This window comes from Odocoileus virginianus, chromosome 12 (genome assembly GCF_023699985.2).
Source record: "Odocoileus virginianus isolate 20LAN1187 ecotype Illinois chromosome 12, Ovbor_1.2, whole genome shotgun sequence".
In the NCBI taxonomy this organism is placed as follows: domain Eukaryota; kingdom Metazoa; phylum Chordata; class Mammalia; order Artiodactyla; family Cervidae; genus Odocoileus; species Odocoileus virginianus.
In genome coordinates this window covers 27978459-27996903 of record NC_069685.1, presented here as the reverse complement: position 1 = coordinate 27996903, position 18445 = coordinate 27978459, and the positions used below count along the sequence as shown (strand labels likewise).

Below are 18445 nucleotides of genomic sequence, written 5' to 3'. Positions count from 1 at the left end.
TCAGTGTTTGTATAATGAAACACTGAATTTCCTTAAATCATCCCTTATTGGTATTCAGGTTGTTTATATTTTCTTTTTATAAACAGTGCTGCAATAACTATCTTTGTAACTACATTTTTGACCCTTAATTCTTTCAAGTAAGTTTCTAGAATTAGAATTACTGAGTGTGCACATTTTTAAGGTCTTGTATATGTTTATATTGTTCAGTTAAGTATAGATATAGGGATTGGAGTTTCCATCTCAGATTCAATTATATCAAAGTGGTTAGTTTCACACATGGGAAAAGAAAACTGGAGCCAGAAATCCTCATTCAATATCAGATTAAAGCATGTGGTCAGATAAAACATCAGTTTAGTCACTCAGTCATGTCTTGACTCTTTGCGATGCCATGGACTGCAGCACACCAGGCTTCCCTGTCCATCACCAACTCCCAGAGCTTGCCTCAAACTCATGTCCAGTGAGTCGGTGATGACATCCAACCATCTCATCCTCTGTTGTCCCCTTCTCCTACTGCCTTCAATCTTTCCCAGCATCAGGTGGCCAAAGAGCTTCATCATCAGTCCTTCCAGTGAATATTCAGGACTGATTTCTTTTAGGATGGACTGGTTGGATCTCCTTGCTGTCCAAAGGACTCTCAACAGTCTTCTCCAACACCAAAGTTCAAAAGCATCAATTCTTCAATGCTCAGCTTTCTTTATGGTCCAACTCTCACAGCTAAAACATGCTTCCTGCATTTTAAGTTAGTATTTAGTGATGATTTCTATGGGCTTGGCATTGTTTGCACTGGCATATGTATCACAGCAATTCTGTGAGTTTGATAATACTACCTATCTGTTTTCATAAGAAGCCTTAAGCAAAGTTAGATATCCTGGCCAAGAAATAGTGGTGAAATGGATTGAGTTTTGGGTTTCTTTGACCCCAGAACCCCAATGTCCTTACATTATCCGTTGGCATATGGATGGTATCTACATATTGGGTAATGGGCTGTATTGGGACAAATTATCTTTCTGGGCAGTTACTATATAGAGAAGCATCTTTAATCAGTAAAGTCATCTGTTACTGGCTAGTTTCTAAGAAATATTATCTTGTTTTAAAATGTTATATTAGTATGCTTTTAAGTTATTTTGAGAACATGTAAAAATCTTGTTTCATTTTAGCAGTTGATACAAAAGTAGGTATACAAAATATGTTAGTGCAAACCTATGGAGAAAAGCAGTGTAGAAAGACATTAAACTATTAATAGTGGATATTTCTTGGAAGTAGATTATGAAGTGTACTCTTACTACATATAGTCTGTAATGTTTTGAATTTTTATGAACTTACTTTACAATAAAGAAAATGGATCTTTTAATCAAACTTATTTCAAGACATTTTTGTTAGATGTATATATTTGTTTTACTATTAAAATTCTGCAGGATCCAACTTAGCAGACTAACCAGTTCTCTGGTTTTCTGTCCTTATCAGTGAATGTATAATCTGAAAATATGGGAAAATATTATTTATACACCACATCTCAGATATGTGAGATGTCCTGTTCAATGCACAAAAGTAGAAATCACTTACCTTGAGATACTGAAAATAAAAAATTTTTCTACACGGAAAATGAGACTCCAGACACTAACAGTGACTTGCTGGGGAGGAGGATTTTTTTAATGGTAATAGAAGTTCAGGTTAGGGGAAAATTTTTACATTTTTAAAATTATTTATTCTTTGTATCATATGAAATGGTTTGTTGGTATGTTTTACTATGAGACTACATTAATTTTAATTTAAAGTATTTTAAATACTGAAGAATTACATAAAGTATATTTCCTCTGTCTCTTCCCAACTACCTCCTAAACTTTAATGTGTGTGTTTCTATACATAGTGAGTATATGTATAAAACTGGGATTATTTTAGCAAAAGTAGAATTACATTTATATACATTCTGCAGCTGGCTTTTTCAAAATATGTGAACATCTCAAATTTGCTATCACTACCTCATTCTTCTTAATGTATGTACAGTATTCCGTTTATCTGTACATGTCTATTAGTGTATGTTGCAAAGTATTTTGCTGTTGACAAACAAAAATTCAGTGAATTTTTTTTTAATGAAATTGTGCCTAGATAAGTGGATGGGCAGACATTCCACACTTTAGCATGGCCAAAGCTAGTACTATAAAATCTTTTCATATGAATATTATCCACAAAACAAAATGAATCTCTAGTCATTTGTAGCTGCAAATTTGTAGCTGCAAAATTCTGAAAAAATTCTAGAAGGCAGGAATGATAGGTACAAATTACATAATATACATTATAAGTTTAAGATGTTTAACATGCCTTTTAGTATGTGGTTAGTATGTGGTTGGGTTTCCCTGATAGCTCAGTTGGTGAAGTATCTGCCTGCAGTGCAAAAGACCCCGGTTTGATTCCTGGGCTGGAAAGATCTGCTGGAGAAGGGATAGGCTGCCCACTCCAGTATTCTTGGGTTTCCCTTGTGGCTCAGCTGGTAAAGATATGTTTGCAATGCGGGAGACCTGGGTTCAGTCCCTGGGTTGGGAGGATCCCCTGGAGAAGGGAAAGGATACCCACTCCAGTATCCTGGCCTGAAGAATTCCATGGACTCTGTAGTCCATGAGTCACAAAGAGTCAGACACAACTGAGCGACTTTCACTTCACTTAGTATGTGGTCATTATAGTACAAATTACTGAGCATAGCTATGTTCTAATTAAATTTTATTTACAAAAATAGATGGCAAGTGGTAATTTGCAAATCTTTGTTCTAGGCAGTCATAATAAAAATGACAAAATTATTGTGCATTGTTATTTGTCTTTCATGAATTTTGAGTAAGATAATCAGCTTTCAAAATACTGTATCTAATTTAATAATTAAACGGTATGTCTAATTTAAAGTACCTAATCAGCTTTTTAAATAAAAATTAAATCAGCTGTGTAAATGTGTGTGTGATTTCTGTAGGGGCTTTCCAGGTGGGACAGTAGTAAAGAATCTGCCTGCCAATTGCAGGAAACGTGGGTTCAATCCCTGGGCTGGGAACATCCCCTGGAATAGGAAATAGCAACCCATTCCAGTATCCTTGCCTGGGATGGACAGAGATGTCCAGAAGGCTACAATCAGTGGGGTCACAGAGAGTCGGACATAACTGAGCACACACACACACGCAGCATATGTCTGTTAATGGTTTTAAGTTATGAACAAATTTAATTTGGAAGTTACGCTTATTAGAAGCATTTGGAGACTACTAAAGGAATTTTTGTTTTTATATGTTAAAATATTTTATTCATTGTCCATATTGAAAGATTGGAAAATTTACTAAATCATACGTGCCTAAACATTTTATATTCCTAAGCATTAGTCGCTCAGTCGTGTCAGACTCTTTGAGACCCCAGGGACTGTAGACCACCAGGCTGCTCTCTCCATGGGATTCTGCAGGCAAGAATATTGGAGTGGGTTGCTATTTCCTACTCTAATATTTCTGAGTAGCAAACTAAAAAAGAAATGGTAACAATCATTCCTTTACTTTTTTCCAGATAATTAAGTTTGAGAAATAATAATCATGTTTTCTTTACTGTCAAAGTCTCAAATCCTTAACTTGTTTAGAGGCATTGAAATAGAAAAGAATGTTCTCCTCAGCTTGTTTGAACCACTAATGGATTACTTTGTACAGGACCCTATTTGAGAAATGATGCAGTGGTTTTCAACTAAAGGAGATTTTGTACCCTCGGGGGCCTCTGACGATGTCTGAGGATACTTTCAGTTGTCATATGGGAGAGGGAAGGGAGGAGAGCTAATGCTATCTAGCAGGTAGAGGCCAGAGATGCTCCTAAAATCCCACAGTGCACAAAATTGCCCCAGTCTTTCAACAAAAAATTAGCCCCAAATGTCAGTAGTACCAAGATTGAGAAATCCTGCTGTATAGACATATTAGCAACTATAGTTGAAAGGAGTTCCTTAGCTGTTGACAATCTGATTCAGAGCCAAATTGGCCTTGTAAGGAACAAACCCCTTATTTAAACCAATTGATTGTCCTCTTATATCACTAATTCAGCTATTGTATTTCTTTGCATCTACTCAGTGACAGCAGAAGAGACTATAAATAGTAATTGTGATCTTATGGAACTGGCAAGGGAAAGTGGAAATTTCTAAAAATAGGGCTGTTTTTAAAGTGTCAATGATAAGATCAAGAGTTTTTGATTCCTTAGTGGAGATTTACAAAGAAGCAAACAAATCTAGAGTGTTGACCTCTTAGGTGAGAAGTTTCATAGTCTGTTGGCAGTGTGTGTTTTCTCCAACCTAACCATGCTTGGCTTTATAAGAGAGTTAATTTTAGATTTTACGGGAAAATACAAATACAACTTTCTTAAAGTAACATCCTGTCTTTTGATTTTTATGCCCCTCCTCTACTAAAACTTACACAGAACAGTTAGAAGTTTTGCTTATTTAATTTGGTGGCATTCTTTGAGAGTCTAGGACTACCGTTATGGTGACAACATCAGCCTAAATATAATGGGTTTAAGCTGCATTGTAAACTCTTTTTTTTTCTTTTAGGTATAAAATGGATTTTCTAAATAGTAGTTGAAATAATCTATAAAAAGTGTAATTGGATGTTGTGATATATAGTTGGATAAACTGTTGAATATCCTTTTCTAGAAAAACTTTTCTCACAACCTAATATATAGTATAATGTGTCTGTTTTCCTTGGTATTACTGAAAGTTAGGTAAAAGTTTTGAAAGAGAATAGGTATTTAAATTACTTTGATTTTTCTGAAAATCCTTGACAGATATTTATTTAATGGCTGTGTTCTAGAATCTTTGGAGGGAAAAAATGGAGGGAATTTGAAGACCTTTAGTATGTGAGAAGGACCTTTAGCTGGAGAAGGAAATGGCAATCACTTTAGTATTCTTGCTTAGAGAATGCCATGGACAGAGGAGTCTTGGGGGCTACAGTTTGTGGGGTCGCAGAGTCAGATGTGACTGAAGCAACTTAGCATGCGTGCAGTATGTGAGGAGAGTTTTCTCTGTATTGAAACTGGATATTTCCAAGTTATAACATTAAATTTTTGAACTTTACAAGTTTTCTGCTTTTAACCTAAAGAGAATGTCTGATGATGATAACTGTAGCTTTCTTCATGAAAAGATACAGGCATAAAACATATTTCAGTGAATACAGCAGTAAATGATAGTTTCATCAATCTTACTTGGATCTAAGTACTTTAACAGAAGTCGAACTCTTGAGAATCAACCTAAGATTTTCTGTGCATTAAAGTAACAATAGCCTTGTATTGAAAAATTAAAAGTTTTAAGTGTATCCAGATAATGGAGTTGAAAGCAAGGTTATAAAGCTAGCCAAGAGATGGCAAGTCCATATTTTCTCTGATGAGTTTAGAGTGGAATGCCAGCCATCTACGTGGATTCTGTATCAGGCATGCAAAGTCTACTCTGGCAGAGACTATGTTGAATCAAGGAGTGAGTTACAAGAAAAATGAAGATGTCACCTGAACCACTGGTTCTTAATATATCCTATTTACCTGTTTTTACCAGATCGCAATTAAAGAAAAGTAACTTGGATTTCACCGTATATCAGTTCATCACATTTAACATTTAGTTCTAAATAAATATCTCCTTGGATGTATCAAAGGCACTTCAATCTCAACATATCCAAAGTAGAACTTGTGTTGGTCCATCCCTAAACAGGTCTCTCTTACAGCATTTTTGGTCTTATTGCATGGCACAACTTATCTACCCTTCAATGCAAACTGGAAACCTGAACATTATTCTTGTTACTTACCTCTTCCTATTACCTATTCCAGTACTGTTCAGTAAAAATAAATACAATGTATATGAGCCAGGTACATAATTTAAAATATTCTAATAGTTTCAATAAAAATACAGACAAAATTAATTTTAATATACTTGATTTAACTCAGTATATTCAAAACCTTATTTCAGCATGTAATCAGTGTTTTTAAATTAATAAGATTGTTTCATACTTAAAGTAAGTACATCTCAATTCAGACTAGCCACACTGGGGCCCCAGCGGTGTAGTCAGTTAGCGTGCATTATTTATACAGACTAGCTGCATTTCATGTGCGTAATAGCTGTGTGTGTCTGGTGGCCGCCTGTTGCTCTCTGAAGATCTAGTTCATCACCAAGTTCTTTGAATTTTAACTCCTAAAATCTCTTAATTCCTTTTCCTTCTATCTCACCTGCCACTATCCTGATACAAGATTTTTGATGACTTCTAGCCCTACTCCCATTCCTGTAGTCTAAATGACCTCTGCCAAACACTCACCTAGTTGAATCTATCATTTACTCAGTAATGATAAATTTCTTAAATGATAAATGATAAATTTCTTAGTAAATGATAAATTTCTTAGTGAAAGAAATTTACTTTTCTTTCAAATCTCATCATTTTCTCAGGTAGGCCTTTCCTGATCCTCCTCTTTTAGGTCAATTCCTGTTATTATCGACTTTTCATTGTCATGTGTTCCCATTTGTGTACCATCTAGTTTACTTTGTACATTTGGGTGAGTCTATAGCAATGTTAAGTTCCAAGGGAGCCAATATGATGTCTGACTTTTCTCCCTCATTATTATAGCTCTACTACCCAACAGAGTGCCAGACATGTAGTAGATACTCAGCATTCATCTGTTAAATTGACGAACTTAACTGCTTGCCTTTACTGAGGATCCAGTGTCTGCAATGTAATAGTATCTTGTTCAGCCCTTGAAAAGAACTGTTCTGAGATCTTTTCTTTTCAGTTTATATATATATATAATACATATACATATATGTATATACACACACACATATATATATAAAAGCATGGGATGTTCTTTCTGCTATTCAAAAGCTTTTAATGATCTCTTAAAACCTAATGAAATATATTTCACATTTACAATATATCATTTAATACACTATATAATCTGGCCCTGATAGATCTACCAAAATGTCCTATGAAACTAGTGACGTTGCATTCTTCCTAGTCTCCAAATGAGCATTACCCTTAGGAGCCATTTTTCCATTCATTCAGTAAGTACCTTGGTTACGTACCAGACACGTAAAGCAGTGCTATCCAGTAGAACTTCCTATTCTACAGTATATGTTGTATGTACTTTCTGTTCTTTGCATATACAGTAGCCACCTGTAGCTTTGAAGCACTCAAAAATTGGCTGTTGAGCTCTTGAAATGTGAATTTTTAATTTTAGTCATTTAAATTTTACTGGCTGGTGGCTACCATACTGGATACTGAACATCAAGGCAACGAGACAACATTATCTACCCACACGGAGTTCACACCCTAATGTGGAGATATAGTCAGTTTAAAAAAAAGAGATTGTATCAGATGGTGATATATTTATGGAAAAAAAGTAAAATCGAGGAAACAGAAGATGTGTGCATTGAGGAGGAGCAAGAATGTTGTTTATGTAAGATAGAAAAGGTTTTTCTAATAAGCTGATATTTGAGCCAGAGACATGAAGTGAGAGCTCAAGGTCTGTGTCCCAGAGAGAATAGCATGTACAAAGGCCCTGAGGCAAATGTGCTTGCCCTACTGTAGAAATAGCAAGGAGACTTCTGTGCCTAGATTGAAGTTACAGGGTAGAGCAGCTACAAAACAAACCATGGGCTTTATTAGCTGTTGGGGAGACAGGACACCATTGAAGGGTTTTTTTTTTTTTTAGCAGAGGACTTTCTGTCTTTAAAAGGATCGCTCAGGCTGTTGTATTGAGAACAGACAGTATACCTATATTCTGGTAATGTCCTTTTCCACAAAACCAGATACAAATTAAAATGCTTTCTTTTCTTTCAAGTCTTAATTAAGAAATCTAAACTCTATTATTGACAAGTGATTATTCTCTTTTTTTGCTGGTATCATTCATAATTTTATATGTTGATTTTTTTGATAGACTAAATTCTCCAAACACATTGGATTGTAGCTAGTATAAACACAATGTCTGTAAGTATTTGTTGGTTGAATGAATTACAGCTGAATTATAACCTGTAATTAACACTGAGACCATGGCAACATTTTCTTGAATCACAGCATGAAATGGTTTTTTGATAAAAATGGTACTCTACACTTTTATAAGCAGAATTATTAATACATTTAAATGCAGTAATAAAAAACAACATTGTTCATTTACCTATCAGTTCAGTTCAGTTGCTCAGTCATGTCCGACTCTTTGTGACCCCATAGACTGCAGCACTCCAGGCCTCTCTGTCCATCACCAACTCCTGGAGTTTTCTCAAACTCCTGTCCATTGAGTCGGTGATGCCATCCAACCATCTCATCCTCTGTCATCCCCTTCTGCTCCTGCCCTCAATCTTTCCCAGCATCAGGGTCTTTTCAAATGAGTCAGTTTTTCACATCAGGTGGGTAAAGTATTGGAGTTTCAGCTTCAACATCAGTCCTTCTAATGAATATTCAGGATTGATTTCCTTTAGGATGGACTGATTGGATCTCCTTGCAGTCCAAGTGACTCTCAAAAGGCTTCTCCAATACCACAGTTCAAAAGCATCAATTCTTTGGTGCTCAACTTTCTATATAGTGCAACTCTCACATCCATACATGACTACTGGAAAAACCATAGCTTTGACTGGATGGACCTTTTATGGCAAAGCAATGTCTCTGTTTTTTAATATGTTGTCTGGGTTGGTCATAACTTTCTTCCAAAGAGCAAGCGTCTTTTAATTCATGGGGGCAGTCACCGTCTGCAGTGTTTTTGGAGCCCAAGAAATAAAGTCTCTCACTGTTTCTCCATCTATTTGCCATGAAGTGATGGGACCAGATGCCATGATCTTAGTTTTCTGAATGTTCAGCTTTAAGCCAACTTTTTCACTGTCCTCTTTCACTTTCATCAAGAGGACTTTAGTTCTTCTTTGCTTTCTGCCATAAGGGTGGTATCATCTGCATATCTGAGGTTATTGATATTTCTCCCAGCAGTCTTGATTCCAGCTTGTGCTTCATCAAGTCCAGCGTTTCTCATGATGTACTCTGCATGTAAGTTAAGTAAGCAGGGTGACAATATACAGCCTTGATGTACTCCTTTCCCTATTTGGAACCAGTCTGTTGTTCCAACAGTTGTAACTGTTGCTTCCTGACCTGCATACAGATTTCTTAATATGCAAGTCAGGTGATCTGGTATTACCATCTCTTTAAGAATTTTCCACAAAGTCAAAGGCTTTGGCATAGTCATTAAAAGCAGAAGTAGATGTCTTTCTGGAACTCTCTTGCTTTTTCAACGATCCAACAGATGTTGGCAATTTGATCTCTGATTCCAGAGATCATTTACCTATAGTCACTCACTAAATCCTCAAACACCTCTCTGAGTAGGTATTATTATCAACACTGTCTTCCAGATGCGAAGCTGAGGCAAATAATGGTTATACTACAAGGTTACTCAGCTGTTAAGTGGCAGAGCCAGGATTTAGATCCAAGTCATAGACTTACTGAAAATTTTGAAAAATAATTTGGGGACCAATAAAATAATTTTGGGACCAATATAGTGTTGCCAACTATTAGCACATTTTAAAAAATTTTAACTTTTATTCTGACAACTAATCTATTACTTAGGAAAGTTTAAAAATACTTAAAATTCTGATTTCAGTAACCTATTTTTTGAATACTACATGATTATATTCATCCTTAAATTCATTTTTGTATAAAGAGAAGCACAGTAGTAGTAAATTAATATAAAACTACCTTGGGAACACTTTTTCTTTTTTCCCTGTTCAGAGCGTGTATATCTTTGGGATCAAGAACACGAGCCATTGGAAATGCAGCTAAGAGCCAGGTGAGTTGTTAATGTAGATGTTTTGACCTACAGGAAGAATTAACTTCATAATGGCAGCTAAGCTCCCAGTTTATATAATTAAAAGTGAAAAAAGAGTAAAGAAGTTGACAGATCCTAATATCTTTGTATCTTACTAAATATATTTTGCTTTCGATTGTAAAATATCTCTTGAATTTTATTTTTTTAAAAATATTAGTTGTGAGGTTAGGTTATGCTATCAGATGGCATCAGGTTTTCCTTGTATGGTCACTTTTAATGAGGGATATGCTATCTAGAATACATACTTCTACAGCAAGTGAATGATGTCTTTGTTAAAGAAGGTGGAAAAAATTGGGGAAACTAGTTTCCAGAGTTAATTCTCTGTGGCTGCCACTTTACATGGAATCTGTTTAAGTATTCATATTTCTAGGCTTCTGAAATCCTTTGGCATAAAACATATACTTTAACATTCCATGCTACAGGTTCATTTTTCTTAGACTTTGTTTATTGCCATGAATCAAATGCCCTTAACAATTATTTTTTACATTTTAATATATACCTGGGTCTTTTCTTTATTACAAAATAACTGTTTAATGGAGCTGTTTTTTTTTTCATGACTTTGTAGAAATAATTGACTCATTTATCCAGGAATAAATGAGTGTGAATATGTTTTTTTCCTCCTTTTCCATTTTCATACTACACATAACTAAATGTTTGTGCCAAAATGACCCCTTCACTAAAGGTTACTTCTCATATTCTGGCTGATCTCCTAAGATATCGTATGGCTTAGAGTCCTGAAGGAAGCAAACTATAAGTTATTTTTCCTAAAAAGCTAAAGAGATAAACATAGTAATTCAGCATCCCTGTAGTTTTCATCCTATAATTGAAGGTCACTAAGAGGGCAACAACTGGATCTCAGTGATGTTCTGTAGTTTGAACTACATATTCTAGTTAAAAAACTACTTTGCCAAAATACACGCTATTTACAAATGAAGACACATTAACTTAGCACCATGCTATATGGAAGGATTTTTAATTTACTAGCCTAGGCCATAGAAGATATTTAGTGTAAAAGAAAAACAGGGTGATAAAAGACATAGTTTAAATATTAATAAAAACACAAATAAAAGTGGAAAGAAATAAAAAATACTAATTCATTAGCCTAAAAGTCTTGAAGAAAACCAAATAATTGAGTTGTCGGTAGATTTTCATTGTATTTGAGAAGTTTTGAAGTTTTGTTCTTTTTAAAAGACAGTTAATTTTGATTTTAACATTCCAAGGGTAGGAGATAGTGGTTTCTATCAATTTTTCCAGTTGCTCTGTTGTGTCTGACTCTTTGTAACCCCATGGTCTGCAGCACGCCAGGCTTCCCTGTCCTTATTTGTCTCCTGGAGTTTGCTCAAGTACATATCCATTGAGTAGATGCCATCCAACCATCTCATCGTCTGTTGCCCCCTTCTCCTCCTGCCCTCAGTCTTTGCCAGCATCAGCATCTTTTCCAATAAGTTGGCTCTTCATATCAGGTGGCTAAAGTATTGGAGCTTCAGCTTTAGCATCAGTCCTTCCGATGAATATTCAGGGTTGATTTCCTTTAGGATGACTGGTTTGACATCCTTACTATCCAAGGGACTCCTGTCAATTAGAAACCAGATAATTAAATGATAGTGTGTAATTCTGAACTTTTATAGATGTATAGGATAAGGAGACTTGGTGATTCTCAAATACTAGCGGTTTACTTTGCATTAATTCAGTAATTGATAAAAGTGTTTACTGCCAACAGATAGTCACGAATGTAAGAAATACAATTCATGGTTTCAAAAAACTTCATGGGCGATCTTTTGATGATCCTATTGTGCAAACTGAAAGGATCAGGCTTCCCTATGAGCTGCAGAAGATGCCAAATGGAAGTGCAGGGGTTAAGGTAAGTTTATATTCCCAGAATACAAGCATTTGTTCAAATTAAAAAACCAAAAGCAGTAATATTGCCTATTTTTAAATACTTTAAAAATATTTTAACTTTTTTCCTTTAGGTGAAATACATACCAAGAAACAGGCAGTTTTTGTAGTGTGCTTTAGTGTATGCAAAAAAAAATATGACTTAAAATAATAATCTTTTTAATCCAGATACTTTTATTGTCAAGAAAAAGGTATTATTGTTGGAGAACTTTTCGAGGTGAACCATTTTTAAGGGACAAAGGCAGAGGCATATGTGATTTAGAAAAATAGACCCCAAAGTATGTTAACTGCTATAATGAGTTTGCTCTAATTTAGAAGAATCTTGTATTAGGAGTATTAAAACAAACTCTTCTTCCAAGTAAGAGATAGATTCTAGGTTTTTACTTCTACATCCTGAGACAGAAAGTTTTAGATTGATTAACAAAAACTAACAGAATACCCCAAAACAGATAGATTATATGACCTAGCAGTTCTACCTAGTAGGTATATATACATAAGAGAATTGAACCACTTGTGCACACAAAAATTTGTACACTAATGTTCATAATAACATTATTTATAATAGCCAAGAAGTGGGAACAACCCAAGTGTCTACCAGCTGATGAGCGTATGAACAAAATGTGGTATAGTTATCCAGTGGCATGTATTATTTGGCCATAAAAAGAAAGTACCTAGAAAACATGCTAACTGGGGGAAAAAAAGTTATAAAAGGCCACATATTTTGTGATTTCTTTTGTGTGGCTCTCCAGAATCAATGCAAATCAGTAGACACAGAAAATAGACTTATGGTTGTTAGGAATTAAGGGTATCTTTACTTCTTAATTGTTAGGAATGGGTATCTCTACTGCTGCTGCTACTAATGGGACACTCTCTTTGAGGTGATGAAAATGTACTACAATGAGTGGTAATCAGTATACAACTTTGAACATAGTAAAACCACTTAATTGTATACTTCAGAAGGGTAAACTTTATGCAATAAGATTTATATCTCACAGCTAAAAATTTTAGTAGCTGATTTTCAAATTGATAAATATGTTTTAAGGTGCACATATTTCCATGTTTAGAAGAGGGTTCTGACTACAGGATGGATGATGAATTGTAATAAGGAGACATGAGACTTAACAGTAGTTCAAAGAAGACACGATAAGTGATTAAGGACAAATTGAAAATTGGAAAGTCGTATTTTAGGTGAAATTTGTGGATCAAGAGGTACTGACTAGAAAGCTGATGGGTTATGATAGCAATAAATGTGATAAAGAGTAATGTTTACATGTCCTTTAGATATGATAACTTCCGGTTAATGACTGTGTGGAACAGTTTTATTCTAAACTACTTAAGTGTTTTATTCTTTAAAAAGAAAATTATAAATTATGCTTTGTGAGTAGTTTGATTAAAAACAAAATAATTTTTATAGAAAGTCAAAACATAATTTTTAAGTGATATAATTTTTATGCAGTTATAGTGAGTGCATGTAAGCTAGTTGAAGAGGCTTTGAAAACATCAATCAACCGTGCATTGAACTAAGTTTCTTCATCCTTTAAAGACTGAAGATCTTTAGCATTCAGTGCCTCAAGCATTTTATCTATTTATTTTTTCTGACATTTGTTTGAATATGCTTTGATATTTATTTCATCTAACTTTTATATTCTTCAAAAAACTTCTTTTTTGTTGTGCCTCCTATAATCAAACTAAGACACATGGTACTTGATTCATTTTCCCTTATTTTGGTGTGCTTGATTTCTTCTTGTGTTTAAACTTCATGTAATTTCATGTAATACTTGGTTTTGAACTTACCTGTAAATTGATTTGGGAACAAATGGATATCAAGTTTAGGTCTGTTTCATAGTAAATTTTATATCATTATTCATATTTACACAGTTAAATAAATACATATATTGTACTGCCTGAGAAGTTGTTTAAAGCTCTTCCAAAGTTTAGTATTTTAGTATAAAATTATTTGTTCTTGGGGATACAGAGATGAAAGACATAGCCTTTTCTTCTGTAAATTAGTTGTAGTTACTGTATGGATTCTAAGTTAACTTTGTATTGCTTATAAATATTGTGATTGTCATTGTGAAAGAGTTTGCTTATTTGAATAAAGCATAGTATTCCTTGGTCAAGAAGCACTGTAAAGTTTCATTTTATGTGCTTAAATTCAAGCTAGTCAAACCTGTGTATGAAATTGTAATTTTTTAGGATTTAAAAATTCTGTGTATGCATCTCTAATGTTTAATTATCCCCTGAAGTCTTGGAGTAATGTATATAAAATTTCTTTTTTTAAATAACAATTTTTTCCTGTGTTCTCATTTTCTTTTCACAAAACTGTATTACTAAAGCTTTCATTTTAAACCCAAGGAGAGTTCTAACTTCCAAAAGAAAGATAATTTGATCTCTTTCCCGTTATTTGTTTACAAGAAGAATAGTAAATGATAAAACTTGCTTTTGTGGGAGATGAGGATATGGAGCAGGTAAAGACACTCTTGAGGATTTTTTGGTTGTAATACTATGAGTAAGGCACTGGAACTGCAGAGATATATGATGATACTAGAGCCATCATTTTGCTGTATAAGTTCATTGAGTAAGGACTCTGCCTTTTTAATTAAATACTAGATGAATAAATGACTCTTATTAAATATCTCCACTTGGGCTTCAGGTGAGATACCTAGAAGAAGAAAGACCTTTTGCAATTGAGCAGGTTACTGGGATGCTGTTGGCTAAGCTTAAAGAGACTTCAGAAAATGCTTTGAAGAAACCAGTGGCGGACTGTGTGATTTCAGTAAGTTTTACCTCAGTCCTGAACATTCTTGAATCATATTTTCCAGTGTATTAATGTTATATTGAAATGTTTTTCTTCCATTATCTAGTAAATAACCTCGAATTTTTACTTTTATGTTAAAAAATTTCATTTGGTGAAATTCAGGATTGAGTTTCCCATAACTTAATTATGATAATCAGCTAATCTTTAAAAAACAAAAAATTAATGTATGTGATTAGTTGGTGATTGCTGTACCTGCCATTACCCTTAAGAATCTTTCTAGGTGGTACTTAAACATCCCAGCTCCAGGGAACCTTAACACTTACATCAAAGGTTGAAAATGCCCAGTTGGAATATATTCTGTATCTGAAAGAAAAGATCCTTTTTTTAAAATGATCAATTAGATGTATTTAACATGTATAGTTCTATACATATGTATGTGTATACAAGTTTTGACATATTCATATACCTGTGAAACATCATCACAATCAGTGTAATAAACATGTTTCAGTTCAGTTCAGTTTAGTCGCTCAGTCGTGTCCGACTCTTTGCGACCCCATGAATCACAGAACGTGTTTATCACCCCTCAAAAACTAACTCGAGCTTTTAAGGTAAAAATAGTTTGTATATAAAGTAAAAAAACATGGTGCTTTGATATACATGATGAAAATGATCACTGTAGTCAAACAAATTAATAATCTATCTCCTATAATTACCTTTTTTGTGTTTGTTTGGCAAGAGTACCTGAGATATACTTTCTTAGAAAATTTCAGCATATAATACAGTATTATTAACTGTAACCATTGCTAACATTAGATTTCTAAAACTTATTCTACATAAATAAAATTTTATATACTTTGACCATTGGCTTCTGATTTCCCCCACTTTCCTATCCCTGGTAACCACCATTTTATTCTATCTTACAAGTTTGAATTCTTCAGATTCCATCTATAGGTTAGATCATGCAGTATTTTTTAGAAAGAAAAGATCTGTCTTTTAAGGATTCTTAACAAAACATTTAATCATTACCCTTTTATCTCTTGAGATCCCACTATATATTGATAACTAGGTTTTAAGTTATATGTTGTCACCTAAATGTGAATATATTCTTAGTACTGTTAAACTTGGCTACAGAAGTTCAAGCCTTATGTCATCAGAAGAATAGAATATTATGAACTCTTCAGTGAATTTAGTAATTATATGTCAGAAATTAGTATCAATATGGCATTGTGAATTTCTTGGCCACTATTAACTTTGTAATTAGTGCAATAAACCCATGTGAGCTATACAAGGGGAATTTTTCTCTGTTTTATGTACTGTCCTATCCCTAATGGTTAAAAAAAGTACCTGGTACATAAGTTCTCAGTGAATATTAAGTGAATCATAGCTTATAATGTACATTTGTACCAGAACAGTAGTACTAAAATCAGGATATACTGACTTATCAAAATTCAAGTTTTTAGTGTGATTATCTATTAAATAAAATTTCTAAATTCAGAAAGCAGTTAACTTGAAATTGGAAGAACCCCAAATCATTTTGTACATGAATGTACTCAGTTTTTTATAGACCAAAGGAAAGTGCTTCTTACTTTGATAATACTAAGTATATGTAATCTTAATTATGTTTTAAATTATGAATTTATTTTTAATAGAAACATAATGTTTTTTGGTGATTTATAAAGAAACACATGCTCATCGTAAGTCCCCTGCAATATAGTTTGCCCTCCCTTTGAAATATAACCATTGTAAACATTTGGGAGTGTATTCTTCTAGTAGTACATACACACAGAAATGAAATGCTATATGTGCACCCCCTTTTATTTTAATGTAATAAAGATACTACTCCATGACAGTTCAGATCGATCTGATTCTACCATCCACATCAAATTTCTTTATGTGGATATAACATATTTAACGAATCTCATTTTAACAGACTCTTGGGTTAATGTTTTATTAAATATAAACAAATATGTATTTTTATAGAATAGACTAACATGAGATGGATTTAGATTAACATATTTTTGAAATTCTACAGTATTACTCTATTTTACTAATTGCTTTAAATTTGTGTTCATACTTTAGGTCAAAACTTTTGATATAGCAATTGCCAACCTTGAAGAAAAAAAGGGGGGGGGCTTCCCTGGTACTTCAGACAATAATCTACCTGCAATGCAGGAGATCTGGGTTCGATCCCTGTGTTGGGAAGATCCCTTAGAAGGGGACATGACAACCCACTCCAGTATTCTTGCCTGGAGAATCCCCATGATCAGAGGAGCCTGACAACAGTCCATGGGGTCACAGAGAATCGCACACAACTGAGCAACTAAGCACAACCTAAAACAAAAAACAGTATTTTTTCTCATTTATTGAAACACCGTTTATTACTTTACATAAGTTTTGATGTAATTATTTTCATTTTCAGTTGATGAAATGTTTAAGTATAATGTATTACAATGAACTAATACACTTGATTATTGTTTCGCAATACCAGATTCCTAGCTTTTTCACTGATGCTGAGAGGAGATCTGTGATGGCTGCAGCCCAAGTTGCAGGTTTAAATTGTTTACGGTTAATGAATGAAACTACTGCAGGTGAGCAGTTTGCAATTTAAAAATCACTGTCATTAAAATATTATTATAATTTTTTCTAATTAGTACAAAGCATTTATTTTTTTAATAACTCTGTTATGTCCTGATATGTTATAAGCTTATCATTTTGGAGTAGAGCATTTTGGCAGGGATTAAACATGTCTTACATTGACTCTTGAGTCATTAACATTATAGGGTAGAAAAAATAAAACAGTAACCAAATTATCAAAAACTATTTTACTTTGAAGGCAACTAAACTGTAGTATCAACATGACTTATTTATTGTTTTCCAAGCAATTGCTTTCCTGGAGTTAATCTCATTCTTTGTCTTGCATAGTTGCACTAGCATATGGAATTTATAAACAGGATCTTCCTCCATTAGATGAGAAACCAAGAAATGTAATATTTATTGATATGGGACATTCTGCCTACCAGGTCTCGGTTTGTGCTTTTAACAAAGGAAAACTTAAAGTAAGTAAATAAATGATTTGCTATATTTAATTTTAGTGGTTAAGAGCATATAAGACTAAATCGAGAACCCTAATGCATGGATTTAAACCCTGGTTCTGCCACTTAAAAACTGTGGAGAAAAAAAAAAAAAACAAAAAACTGTGAGCCTTGAGCAAGTTATGTAACCTCTCCCAACTCTCAGGCTTCTCACCTGAGGATATTATCAGTAAGTATCTCATAGAATTTTTGAGGATGAAATGAATTAAAGTTTATAAGATACTTGGAATACCATATTGCAGTTATTGTGTGTTAGCTATTTTTTATTAGTGTTGAGGTGTTTGTCACCTATCAGGGAGCATAAATTACATATTTATAAATGTACATAGGAAACATTTTCTAAATGATTCCCATTGTCTTTAGAAACCTTTCAATCCAGGAATCCTAATCAAAATTTTCTACAGTGGGTGTTACTTACCTCTCTGCGCTTATCTTCTTATACCCTTTGTTTGGTTTTATATTCATTTCTACATTAACCCAGACTTACACACACTTTCTGTCCCTATTATACACATGTATAGAATTTGCTCAGAAGATTAAATGCTTTGGGTTACCCAGAACCTTTTAGAGCCTTTTGTGTTGAAGTTTATATTACTATATTAACATCCTTGTAATCAGAAAATTAAAGGGAAATTACTCATAGTGAATATAGGAGTCTGTCCATTGATTCTCCATGTTAATCTGTGGGATGACATCCCAGTCAGACTATGCTCACATCCTACTGATGTTTACCACTATTCCACCACCCATCTTTATGAAAAAGGCTGAATCTACCATGTGGAGCTCTACTTTCTGGCAGTGACTATTATAACCAGTTATTTTTACCCTCTGCCACAGGGAGATAGACTAGATGTCTTGGCTCTATGGT

General features: G+C 33.9%; 1 protein-coding gene across 2 annotated transcripts in view; it reads left to right on the top strand.

Annotated features, from left to right (window-relative positions):
- The window catches only part of HSPA4L (heat shock protein family A (Hsp70) member 4 like), a 56634-nt gene that overhangs the window by 4648 nt on the left and 33541 nt on the right, over positions 1-18445 (top strand). For both annotated transcript variants that reach the window (XM_020916713.2, XM_070474860.1), the window contains exons 3-7: positions 9735-9792; positions 11552-11692; positions 14381-14503; positions 16974-17073; positions 17408-17541. In XM_020916713.2, the coding sequence (XP_020772372.2) occupies positions 9735-9792; positions 11552-11692; positions 14381-14503; positions 16974-17073; positions 17408-17541 (556 nt within the window). The remainder of the gene's footprint in view (positions 1-9734; positions 9793-11551; positions 11693-14380; positions 14504-16973; positions 17074-17407; positions 17542-18445) is intronic.